We start from the raw sequence: 13,385 nt of genomic DNA, 5'->3' as shown, positions 1-13,385 counted from the left end.
TCATTGATTTTTTGGAGGGTTTTTTGTGTCTCTATCTCCTTCAGTTGTGCTCTGATCTTAGTTTTTTCTTGCCTTCTGCTAGCTTTTGAATGTGTTTGCTCTGGCTTCTCCAGTTCTTTTAATTGTGATGTTAGAGTGTCAATTTTAGATCTTTCCAGCTTTCTCTTGTGGGCATTTAGTGCTATAAATTTCCCTCTACACACTGCTTTAAATGTGTCCCAGAGATTCTGGTATATTATATCTTTGTTCTCATTGGTTTCAAAGAACATCTTTATTTCTGCCTTCATTTCGTTATGCACCCAGTAGTCATTCAGGAGCAGGTTGTTCAGTTTCCATGTAGTTGAGCGGTTTTGATTGAGTTTCTTAGGCCTGAGTTCTAGTTTGATTGCACTGTGGTCTGAGAGACAGTTTGTTATAATTTCTGTTCTTTTACATTTGCTGAGGAGTGCTTTACTTCCAATTATGTGGTCAATTTTGGAATAAGTGTGATGTGGTGCTGAGAAGAATGTATATTCTGTTGATTTGGGGTGGAGAGTTCTATAGATGTCTATTAGGTCCGCTTGGTGCAGAGATGAGTTCAATTCCTGGATATCCTTGTTAACTTTCTGTCTCGTTGATCTGTCTAATGTTGACAGTGGAGTGTTGAAGTCTCCCATTATTATTGTATGGGAGTCTAAGTCTCTTTGTAAGTCTCTAAGGACTTGCTTTATGAATCTGGGTGCTCCTGTATTGGGTGCATATATATTTAGGATAGTTAGCTCTTCCTGTTGAATTGATCCCTTTACCATTATGTAATGTCCTTTTTTGTCTCTTTTGATCTCTGATGGTTTAAAATCTATTTTATCAGAGACTAGGATTGCAACCCCTGCTTTTTTTTTTTCTCCATTTGCTTGGTAGATCTTCCTCCATCCCTTTATTTTGAGCCTATTTGTGTCTCTGCATGTGAGATGGGTCTCCTGAAGACAGCAGACTGATGGGTCTTGACTCTTTATCCAGTTTGCCAGTCTGTGTCTTTTAATTGGAGCATTTAGTCCATTAACATTTAAGGTTAATATTGTTATGTGTGAACTTGATCCTGCCATTATGATATTAACTGGTTATTTTGCTCGTTAGTTGATGCAGTTTCTTCCTAGCCTCGATGGTCTTTACATTTTGGCATGTTTTTGCAATGGCTGGTACCAGTTGTTCCTTTCCATGTTTAGGGCTTCCTTCAGGGTCTCTTGTAAGGCAGGCCTGGTGGTGACAAAATCTCTAAGCATTTGCTTATCTGTAAAGGATTTTATTTCTCCTTCACTGATGAAACTTAGTTTGGCTGGATATGAAATTCTGGGTTTAAAATTCTTTTCTTCAAGAATGTTGAATATTGGCCCCCACTCTCTTCTGGCTTGTAGAGTTTCTGCCGAGAGATCTGCTGTTAGTCTGATGGGCTTCCCTTTGTGGGTAACCCGACCTTTCTCTCTGCCTGCCCTTAAGATTTTTTCCTTCATTTCAACTTTGGTGAATCTGGCAATTATGTGTCTTGGAGTTGCTCTTCTCGAGGAGTATCTTTGTGGTGTTCTCTGTATTTCCTGAATTTGAATGTTGGCCTGCCCTACTAGGTTGGGGAAGTTCTCCTGGATGATATCCTGAAGAGTGTTTTCCAACTTGGTTCCATTTTCCCCCTCACTTTCAGGCACCCCAATCAGATGTAGATTTGGTCTTTTTACATAATCCCATACTTCTTGCAGGCTTTGTTCATTTCTTTTTCTTCTTTTTTCTTTTGGTTTCTCTTCTCGCTTCATTTCATTCATTTGATCCTCAATCGCTGATACTCTTCTTTCCAGTTGATCAAGTCAGTTACTGAAGCTTGTGGATTTGTCACGTATTTCTCGTGTCATGGTTTTCATCTCTGTTATTTCATTTATGACGTTCTCTGCATTAATTATTCCAGCTATCAATTCTTCCACTCTTTTTTCAAGATTTTTAGTTTCTTTGCACTGGGTACGTAATTCCTCCTTTAGCTCTGAGAAGTTTGATGGACTGAAGCCTTCTTCTCTCATCTCGTCAAAGTCATTCTCTGACCAGCTTTGATCCGTTGCTGGCGATGAGCTGCGCTCCTTTGCAGGGGGAGATGCACTCTTATTTTTTGAATTTCCAGTGTTTCTGCCCTGCTTCTTCCCCATCTTTGTGGTTTTATCTGCTTCTGGTCTTTGATGATGGTGACGTACTGAGCGGGTTTTGGTATAAGTGTTCTTCCTGTTTGCTAGTTTTCCTTCTAATAGTCAGGACTCTCAGCTGTAGGTCTGTTGGAGATTGCTTGAGGTCCACTCCAGACCCTGTTTGCCTGGGTATTAGCAGCAGAGGTTGCAGAAGATACAATAAGCTGTGTGCTTTTCACAAGTGGTAGTGGTTCATCCAGTCTGCTGCTGCTGGACAGTCTCTGTGTGTAATTTTTCTTAATTTTTTTTTTTTTTTTTTTTTTTTTTTTTTTTTTTGCTACTTGTGTCTCTTCTTTGGCCGCTTGAACTTGGTACCACCGCTGTTGAAGTTAATAGGGATCTGGCATGATGGGGATAAAAATTCCAATGCATGAATTATAGGATTTCTTTAAGCCTGTGAGGGGAGGCCCCAAATCATATTCGCTGGTGGGCTCTTCTATTTGAGAGAAACACAAGTGCTTGATATCCTGGCCCATGCCAGAAACAAACAAACAAGAAAAGACCACTAAATAATATTGCTTCAAAACTTTAGACTTAGTTACTTACATTAGTTATAGTATAGGCTCTTGCTTTTGCCCTACCTTTACAGTGCTCAGCTTCAGTTTCTTACAGAATGGTCAAATGATATTTATGAAATTTTCTGAATAGCTAGTCATAATCCGAATTCCCTTCATAGGTTAAATAAACAATTTTTTTTTTTGCATTTCATGAAGTGTTTCAAAAGAAGTCTTCTGTGTGAGAATTCCATGTATCCTTTTTATTTATTCAGAAAACTGGTATTGAATGATCACTAAGCTCTAGGCTTTTTCTCTAGATACTAGAGGTAAAACAGAAGTAAAATAAATAATCAGAAAAGTACGTAAAACATACTATGTTTGGTGAATAAGAAAGAAATAGAAGGTGTGTAGAAAGTGCAGGGTCTTAAAATTTTTAGAAGATAAAGTTCTAAGAGATGCCTCACCTAAGATGACATTTGCATAATGACCTAAAAGAGGTGAGCAAGTAAGCCATTCCAGTAATTGATAAATGATTATTCCAGGAAGTGAGAAGCGCCTCTGAGGTGGCAGCTTGCCTGGCTTCTTCAAGGAACAGTAAGAAGTGCAGTGTGTCTGGAGTGAGACAAACAAGAGTAAGAGTAGTAAGGAGATGAAGGAAATGAGATTAAAGAGGTAATGAATATACAGATCAGGTAGAGTTTTATAGATCATTATAAGGGCTTTGAATTTTGCTCTGGTTAAAATAGGAGCCCTTTGAGGGACTGAGTGAAGAACTGACCTTATCTGCCTTAGCATTTTAATGGTATAACTTGGGCTGGTGTGTTGGGATATTGTAAAAATGAAGAGGGCATAGGTGGAAAAAGGGAAACCAGGAAGAAAATTTTGAAATAATCTAGGTGAGTAATAATGGCAGGACAGTAGCAGTAGTTACTGAGAAGTGGTGGGATGTCTGATAGGTTTGACCTCATGGTCAAAGGGATTTATTGATGCATTAGATGCAGTTGAATTAAAGATTTCCACCTATTTCCTATTTCTTAATTAGCAGAAGAGTTACTCTGAATATGATTGTGTAGCTAAACTCTATCAACACTAATTTTCTATCAGATTTTACTGTTACCTTTAAATATACTGTTGAAACTCTGGGAAATTAGCATATGTTCATCAAAAACTCAGTCCTAATACCAACAAACCTGCATTGTTTAAAAAAGTGGTATTAAAGAAGTTTATTTTTAATCTAGAATCTTATTTTCCACCTAGACTCTTATTTTTCTGACTATAGAAAATGGATGTGGAAGGAACTGGCTCAGTAATCACTATCTAGTCACTAAGAGAATGTGTGATTGTTTGGCTCTTGGGGTTGGTCAAGGAGCCAATGAGGCCAAAGTCACAGGTGCACTCTTTGTATAAACTTATGAACTTTGTGTTTTCTCCTCCAGAGAATCTGTTTCTGATCTCGTACATTCAACTCAAAAAAACATTACCTTGCTCATGAGGGTAACCTGCAAAACAGTATGGAGAGGTCAGTCTAGATCCATCATCATTTCTAGAAACACAATTCACACCACTTCCTTTACTTACAACAATAAAAGTAAATGACATGTCCCCATATTTAGACAATACATTATGACTAAGGAAATAACGAATACAAATGTTCTGCAGAATGTTTTTTTTTTTTTTTTAGTGAAGTATACATATGACGTAAAATATTTTTATAAGAAAATTTTTATTTTATGAATTTATTAAAAGTGTATAAAATAGCTTTCAATAACTAATGCAAAGCTGTAAAATAATCATGACTCTTACTGAACTTACTTCTTTTTCTATTTTATTCCAGAACCTACAGATAGACCACCTATACTATTAATCACAAATTTTGCAACAATTGAAATTTTCTATCTTAATGGAAGTAAAATGGCAACTCTAAGCTCAGTCAATGGAAATGAAATTCATGCTCTGGATTTTATTTATAATGAAGACATGATTTGTTGGATTGAATCAAGAGAATCTTCAAATCAACTCAAATGTATGCAGATAACAAAAGCAGGAGGATTAACAGATGAATGGACAATCAATATTCTTCATTCCTTCCACAGTAAGTATTTCAATTAAATATTATATGCCACCCTTTACTGATTTTATTTACAGACCCGTAGGCTGGATTCTCAAATTTCTAGCATAGCTCATGGCTGTTGGAAAGCTGTATGTGCAAATACAATGAACTTGAATTACTGTATTCACTACATGTTTTGCATATGCAAACACATACACATACACTTTCTCTATTTAGGTAAGTAGTAAATTGCAGAGTTAATTGTAGTTCTTTCTTTAAGACTTTTTACAGTGTCACCTAACTGGGAATTTTGATTTTTTTTTTTTTTTTTTTTTCTCACTGAGTGGTAATTCACAATGTGATAGTGAAGGTGGGATTAAAAAAAAAAAAAAAAAGGACAGAGTGGATAATTATAAGGGCATTGACTGTAGTTAAAAAAATACCTCAAATAATTAGGTTTATGCTAATGGGGAATAACTACCTGTTAACTCTCTTTAAAGCAAATCAATTTTTATACGTCCTCTTCCAACAAACTTGTGATTTGTGATTCACTTTGACTTCTCATGTCACAAACTTGACAGACTAACCGTCCTTCTCTTCCTGCATATTACTATAAACTGAAATCTCATGTCACACGCACACACAGACACACACACACGGAGATGCACACATATTCTCTCTCTCCTTCTCTCTTCCTGCTTCCTCATAGAAGTATAAAAATTGCTTTGTGTATGCTTAGGGAAACCATAGCATGAAAATTTTAACATGTATCCATTTAATTTATGATTTACAGAAAGTGTTTCTTACAAATTCAGCTAAGATAAAAATCTAGAAAAATGAAGAGAAGCTGGGCACAATGGCTCATGCCTGTAATCCCAGCACTTTGGAAGGCAGAGTTAGGTGGATCACCTGAGGTTAGGAGTTCCAGACCAGGCTGGCCAACATGGTGAAACCCTGTCTCTACTAAAAATACAAAATTAGTTGGGTGTGCTAGTGCATGCCCTTAATCCCAGCTACCTGGGAGGCTGAGACAGGAGGATCGCTTGAACTCAGGAGCTGGAGGTTACAGTGAGCTGAGATTGTGACATTGCACTCCAACCTGTGTGGCAAGAGCAAAACTATGTCTTAAAAAAAAAAAAAAAAGAAATGAAGAGAAATGTGTACAATCAAGTTAAGTGGAAAAGAAGAATGCTGTGATAGAATAAAGGTGATTTTCAAATTTAGAATATTTGGTCTAGTTTCAATAATAAAGCTTTTCATATACAATTAAATGAACTGGTTATTAATCCTTGTATAAAGAAATAATACTATGTAATGTTTGATCATTGTAATTAGAGTAAATGAGTCAATGGCAAATTGTGAAAAATAGGACATACAGGTATAATTTTATATACTTAAATGAACAAAGTGTTTAACAAATATTTTCGAACGTTTTGAAGATCCTCTTATATAAATGAAGCAATTGATGAAGTTATTTATTGTGAAAAGAGATCAAAATTATAACGAAAGCAGTGAATATTTCAAGAACTCTATAGAGAAATGGTCATTCATATTAAATAATAATACATTTAATAAAGGATGGCACAAGGCAGATAATCCTTATTATGTAATTTGTGTTATCTATTATGTGAGTAATAAGGATTATCTGCCTTCTGATGCAAGTATTTCAGACATTGGCTTAGGCAGCAGCTGGAAACTGAACACAGGGCTCTAGTCCTTGCTACATTAGTGATTACCTCAACTAACCCAAATGTATTTTTCCCAGCGAATGGAATACTGAATAGTCAAATAGCTAAAATATTCACTAAGTTGCCCAGTAGAGTTATTTTCTAAGCATACTTACGAACTTTTTATCTACACTTAATATGCCCTAATAATGGTAGTCTTCTCTTCTTTAATATATGTTTTAAAAACAAATATTTTTTAAAATAAATCTAAGGAAGGTCAAGCAATTGCATATTGAATATTTGTAGAAAATAAGTATAACTTAGATTACATTTGATTTATTAAGCAATTCAGCAAACCTAGAAACATATATTTTGTTGTTGTTGTTGTTGCTAGGGAATTCAGTGAAATGCCAAATAGAATATTCATTTTGAATAATAAAAATAAATTCACTGAAAATATTTTAATCTGAGTAAATAATCTGTGATGAGGTTAAGTTTAAGCATGCAATTACATAGTCATGTTAGAAAAAAGTGATTAAATACGTGGAAGTAATTTCATGACTGGAGTGGGGCAGGGGTGTGAGCAGGACTGAGCTTCTCTGTCATTGCTTGTAAGCCACGCATTTTATCAACATGTCACAGAAGAGCTGCCATTGAATATGGTGGGTTCACTATGACAGTTTGTGATATGATAATGAAGTTTGAATAGTCTTTGCATGTATAATTACATAAAATCTTTGTCATACCGTATAAGCAAAAATAATGAACTGATGGAAGTCAGCCTGAATACCTGTCACTTTTATCCACTGTTCCAGAGATTCTCTTTAGTTCCTCCCACCCCCATTATATGTAGGTGCTTTTCTCTTAACTCACATGAAGAAACATGCTTTTTTGAGAAAATATAAACATTTTAGTTTTCAAAGGATTATTACGAGAAGAAAATCAAACATTGCAGGTCAAACTGACTTGCAGTTAACACTTCCGTAATATAGTAGTAAATATTTTATTACAATATTTTAAAAATTGCACATCTCATCTCATTGGATACCCACTGCATCTCTGTGTAGTAAGCAGAAGAGATATGCCCTTCCTGTTTTATAATAGATGGCATTTTTACTCAAAGTTCAGATGTATTAGGCAAACCTGGATGGCTAAAAAGAATGAGGAAGTGGGATATCTAAGCCCTGTTTTTTGTAAAAGACACTAGAAAAACAAATCTACCTTAAATGATATATTTTAACTGTGTTGAATATGCTGAAAGTCTATCTGCAACAGGGAGATACTATTCTTTTGTTTTTACGGGAAAATTGAGACTGAGTAGTTAGATAATTGTACACAGCATAATTAGGTAGGTTTCATTTGGGTCAGACTTTATAGCTTTTTCTAAATACCACGCTGCGCTTAGGTCTCAACTTTTTCACGTTAGCAAAGCAAAAATGATTAGGTCTACTAATATTACTAATGTTGGCTTGCAAAGTCAGTCCTCTAAGTGGGAGAGAGTTGTATGAATCTTGGAAGGGAGGTGGAAAAAGTGCATTGTAGAAGTCTATAGCATTGAAAAGGCCGACCCAATGATTCTGATGTGGCCTCCTTAAAAGTCTTACATTTAACATTGTACATGATTCCTAAGCAATATTGTGAGAGAATCAAGATGAATGATAATAATATGCTCAATAAATTGTATTAATGAACCTTGGAGGAAATGATAGAAATTAAATTTCCTATTGAATTGTATTTTTTATAACGATAACTAATATTTATTATTTAGCATTTTAGGCTGAAAGTTGCAGACTTTGGGGATAACTTCGGAGTTAGATGTCTTCTAAGCAAAACTTGTTTTTTAGAAAAGTATTCATACAAAGCACATTTGTAGCAGCTGATTGTTTCCCAAAATTTGTCTTGGAGAGTACTGTGGTAGGGACACAGATACCCAAAATAACAAAAATTATGGGATTTACAAAAGTGTTGAATTCAATCTGTTTCCTCAGGACAAAGTGCATAGAGACGATTGAGATAAGAATATTTTCTGAGTTAATCTCTTATTAAGGAGGATGACTCAGAGCCATATAGTCATCCCCCAGCTGGACAGTAAACACTTTCATTGTCTTTTTATGGGTAAATTCTTCAATACTCTGAAAAATTCAAGGATCGCTTTTAAGATTCTAACATGGATTTAGCCAGCTTTTCTTGAGCCACTCATGGGCTCAACTCCAATCCAGTAGAGTATACCTAGCTAAAAATAAAATAACTGCTTATTCTGCACGGACTTAGCTTCTGAATTAACCCCATTCACAGACTTTTATCTTTTTCCTTAGCTTGCTTTAATATCAACCTTAAATCATGTTCTATTTGAACCTCTAACTAGAGCTACTAAATTAAGTCCTTATTGGATAATTTTTGAATTCTGACTTTTTTTTCATCTTTAATTTAATTTTATTTCAAGTTCTGGGATACATGCACAGGATGTGCAGGTTTGTGACATAGGAAAATGTGTGGTTTGCTACACGTATCAACCCATTATCTAAGCATTAAGCCCAACATTCATTACCTATTTCCCCTGATGCTCTCCCTTTCCCACCCCACCCCCACAACAGTCCCAGTATGTGTTGTTCCCCTCCCTGTGTCCATGTTTTCTCATCGTTCAGCTCCCACTTGAAAATGAGAACATGGTTCTCTTAGTTTTCTGTTCCTGTGTTAATTTGCTAAGGATAATAGCTTCCAGCTCCATCCATGTCCCTGCGAAGAAAATAATCTTGGTTCTTTTTATGGCTGCATAGTATTCCATGGTATATATGTACCATTTTCTTTATCCAGTCTATCATTAATGGGTACTTGGGTTGATTCCATGTCTTTGCTATTGTGAATAGTGCTGAAATGAACATACACGTGCATATATCTCTACAATAGAATGATTTATATTTTGGGGGGTATATACCCAGTAATGGGATTGGTGGGTCAAATGGTATTTCTGGTTCTAGGTCTTTGAGGAATTGCCACTCTGTCTTTCACAATGGTTGAACTAATTTGTAACATGTAAAAGCGTTCTTATCTCTTGACAGTCTCACCAGCATCTGTTGTTTCTTGACTTTTGATAATCACTATTCTGATTGGCGTGAGATGGTATCTCATCATGGTTTTGATTTGGATTTCTCTCATCAGTGATGTTGAGCTTTTTTCCACATGTTTGTTGGCAATATAAATGTCATCTTTTGAGATGTCTCTTCATGTCTTTTGCCCATTTTTTAATTTTTGTGTGTGTGTGTGTGTGTGGGCACGCACATGTGTGAATTTGTTTAAGTTTCTTGTAGATTCTGGATATTGGACCTTTGTCAGATGGATAGATTACAAAAATTTTCTTCCATTCTGTAGGATGTCTGTTTGCGCTAATGATGGTTTCTTTTGCATGCAGAAGCTGTTTAGTTTAATTAGATCTGATTTGTCAATTTTCGCTTTTGTTGCAATTGTTTTCAGTGATTTTGTCAGGAAATCTTGGCCTGTGCCTATGTCCTGAGTGGTATTGTCTGGATTTTCTCCCAGAGTTTTTATAGTTTTGAGTTTTACATTTAAATTTTTAATCCATGTTGAGTTAATTTTTGTATAAGATGTAAGGAAGGAGTCCAGTTTCAATTTTCTGCATATGGCTAGCCAGTTTTCCCAGCACCATTTATTAAATAGGGAATCATTTCCCCATTGCTTGTTTATGTCAGGTTTGTCAAAGATCTAATGGTTGTAGATGTGCAGTCTTATTTCTGAGTTCTCTATTCTATTCCACTGGTCTGTGTCTGTTTTTGTACTAGTACCATGTACCAGTTTTGGTTACTGTAGTCTTGTAGTATAGTTTCAAGTCAGGTAGTGTGATGCCCTCAGCCTTGCTCTTTTTCTTAGGATTGGCTTTGTTATACAGGCTCTTTTTGGATTTCATATGAATTTTAAAATAGCTTTTTCTAATTCACTGATGAATGTCAATGGTAGTTTAATGGGAATAGCATGGAATCTATAAACTGCTTTGGGCAGTATGGCCAGTTTCATGATATTGATTCTTCCTATCCATGAGCACAAAATGTTTTTCTGTTCATGTCCTCTTTCTTTCTTTGATCAGTTGTTTGTAGTTATTGAAGAGGTCCTTCACTTCCCTTATTAGCTGTATTCCTAGGCATTTTATTCTTTCTGTAGCAATTGTGAATGGGAGTTGATTCATGATTTGGCTCTCTACTTGCATAATGTTGGTGTATAGGAATACTAGTGATTTTTTGCAATGGATTTTGTATCCTGAGACTTTGCTGGAGTAGCTTATCAGCTTTAGAAGCTTTTAGGATGAGACAATGGGGTTTTCTAGATACAGGATCTTGTCATCTGCAAACAAAGACAATTTGACTTCCTCTCTTCCTATTTGAATCCCCTTTATTTCTTCCTCTTGCCTGATTGCCATGGCCAGAACATCCAATACTATGTTGAATAGGAGTGGTGAGAGAGGGCATGCTTGTCTTGTGCCGGTTTTCAAGGGGAATACTTCCAGCTTTTGCACATTCAGTGTGATATTGACTGTGGTTTTGTCATATATGGCTCTTATCATTTTAAGGTATGTTCTTTCAATTACTAGTTTATTGAGGGTTTTTACCATGAAGGAATGTTGAATTTTATCAAAGGCCTTTTCTGCATCTATTGAGATAATCATGTGGTTTTTGCCTTCAGTTCTGTTTATATGATGAATTAGGTTTGTTGATTTGCATATGTTGAACTAGCCTTGCATTCTAGGAATGAAGCCAACTTGATTGTGGTAGATAAGCTTTTGGATGTGCTGCTGGTTTTGGTTTGCCAGTAATTTTTTGAGGACTTTTTGCATTGACGTTCATTGCGGATATTGGCCTAAAGTTTTCTCTTTTTTGGTAGTAGCTCTGTTAGGTTTTGTTATCTGGATAATGCTAACCACATAAAATGAGTTAGGGAGGAATGCCTCCTTCTCAGTTGCTTGGAATAGTTTCAGAAGAAAAGATACCAGCTCCTCTTTGCACCTGTGGTAGAATTCAGCTGTAAATCCATCTGGTCCTGGGGTTTTTTGATTGGTAGGCTATTTATTACTTCCTCAGTTTCAGAATTCATTATTCAGGAATTCAGCTTCTTTCTGATTCATTCTTGGGAGGGTGTATGTGTCCAGGAATTTGTCAGTTTCTTCAACGGACAGATTCTTTTGTTGATTCTTTCTAGTTTATTTGCATAGAGGCATTGATAGTATTCTCTGATGGTTGGTTGTATTTCTGTAAGATCAGTGGTTATATCCACTTTATTATTTTGTATTGTGTCTATTTGAATATGCTCTTTTCCTCTTTATTAGTCTAGTTAGCTATCTATTTTATTGATCCTCCCCACCCCCCAAAGGGTTTTTCATGTCCATTTCCTTCAGTTCCACTCTGATCTGGGTTATTTCTTGTCTTTTGCTAGCATTGGAGTTTGTTTGCTCTTGGTTCTCTAGTTCTTCTAATTGTGATGTTAGGGTGTCAATTTGAGATCTTTGTAACTTTTTGATGTGGGCACTTAGTGCTATAAATTTCACTCTTAACACTGCTTTGGCTGCATCCCAGAGATTTTGGTATGTTGTCTTTTTGTTCTCATTGGTTTCAAAGAACTTCTTGATTTCTGCCTTAATTTCATTATTTACCCAGGAGTCATTTAGGAGCAGGTTGTTCAAGTTCTATGTAGTTGTGTGACTTTTCAGTGAGTTTATTAACCTTGCATTATAATTTGATTGTGCTATGGTCTGAGAGACAGTTTGTAATGATTTCAGTTATTTTGCATTATTTGAGGAGTGTTTTACTCCCAATTATATGATCAATTTTAGAGCAAGTGCCATGTGTTGCTGAGAAAAAATGTATATTCTGTTTTGGGTTTGGAGAGTTCTGTAGATATCTATCAAGGCCATTTGATCCAAAGCTGAGTTCAAGTCCTGAATATCTTTGCTAATTCTTTTATCTCAATAATCTAATTTTGACAGTGGGGTGTTAAAGTCTCCCACTATCATTGTGTGGGAGTCTAAGACTCTTTGTAAGTCTCTAATAACTTATTTTTTGAAACTGGGTGCTCCTGTATTGGATGCATATATATTTCGGATAGTTAGCTCTTCTTGTTGAATTGAACCCTTTCCCATTATGTAATGCCCTTCTTTGTTTTTTTTTTTTTGTTTGTTTGTTTTTGTTTTTTTTTTAATCTTTGTTGGCTTAAAGTCTGTTTTGTCAGAAACTAGGATTGCAACCCTTGCTTTTTTCTGCTTCCATTTGCTTGGTAAATTTTCCTCCATCCCTTTATTTTGAGCCTACGTGTGACTTTGCATGTGGGATAGGTCTCTTTGTAGCACATCAGTGGGTCTTTTCTTTTTATCTAGCTTGCCATTCTGTATCTTTTAATTGGGGCTTTTGGCCCATTTACTTTTAAGGTTATGTGTGAATTTGATTCTGTCATCATGATGCTAATTGGTTATTTTGCAGACTTGTTAATGTAGTTGCTTCATAGTGTCACTGGTCTGTGTAGTTTTTAGTGGCTGGCAATGAGCTTTTCTTTCCATTTTTTTTTTTTTTTATTATACTTTAAGTTCTAGGGTACATGTGCATAACCTGCAGGTTTGTTACATATGTATACATGTGCCATGTTGGTGTGCTGCATCCATCAACTCGTCAGCACCCATCAATTCATCATTTATATTAGGTATCACTCCCAATGCAATCCCTCCCCCCTCCCGCCTCCCCATGATAGGCCCCATTGTGTGATGTTCCCTGTCCCGAGTCCAAGTGAGCTCATTGTTCAGTTCCCACCTATGAGTGAGAACATGCGGTGTTTGGTTTTCTCTTCTTGTGATAGTTTGCTAAGAATGATGGTTTCCAGCTGCATCCATGTCCCTACAAAGGATGCAAACTCATCCTTTTTTATGGCTGCATAGTATTCCATGGTGTATATGTGCCACATTCTCTTAATCCAGTCTGTC

The 13,385-nt window shown here is 35.9% G+C and overlaps 1 protein-coding gene across 1 annotated transcript in view; it reads left to right on the top strand.

The window, feature by feature from the left end:
* The window catches only part of LRP1B (LDL receptor related protein 1B), a 1,636,277-nt gene that overhangs the window by 617,373 nt on the left and 1,005,519 nt on the right, over window positions 1–13,385 (top strand). The window contains exon 6 of the mRNA XM_026453105.1: window positions 4,530–4,787. Within this exon, the coding sequence (XP_026308890.1) occupies window positions 4,530–4,787 (258 nt within the window). The remainder of the gene's footprint in view (window positions 1–4,529; window positions 4,788–13,385) is intronic.

This window comes from Piliocolobus tephrosceles, chromosome 11 (genome assembly GCF_002776525.5).
Source record: "Piliocolobus tephrosceles isolate RC106 chromosome 11, ASM277652v3, whole genome shotgun sequence".
NCBI classification, from domain to species: Eukaryota; Metazoa; Chordata; class Mammalia; order Primates; family Cercopithecidae; genus Piliocolobus; species Piliocolobus tephrosceles.
The sequence above is the reverse complement of the archived record's forward strand: the minus strand, read 5'-3'. Positions and strand labels throughout refer to the sequence as shown.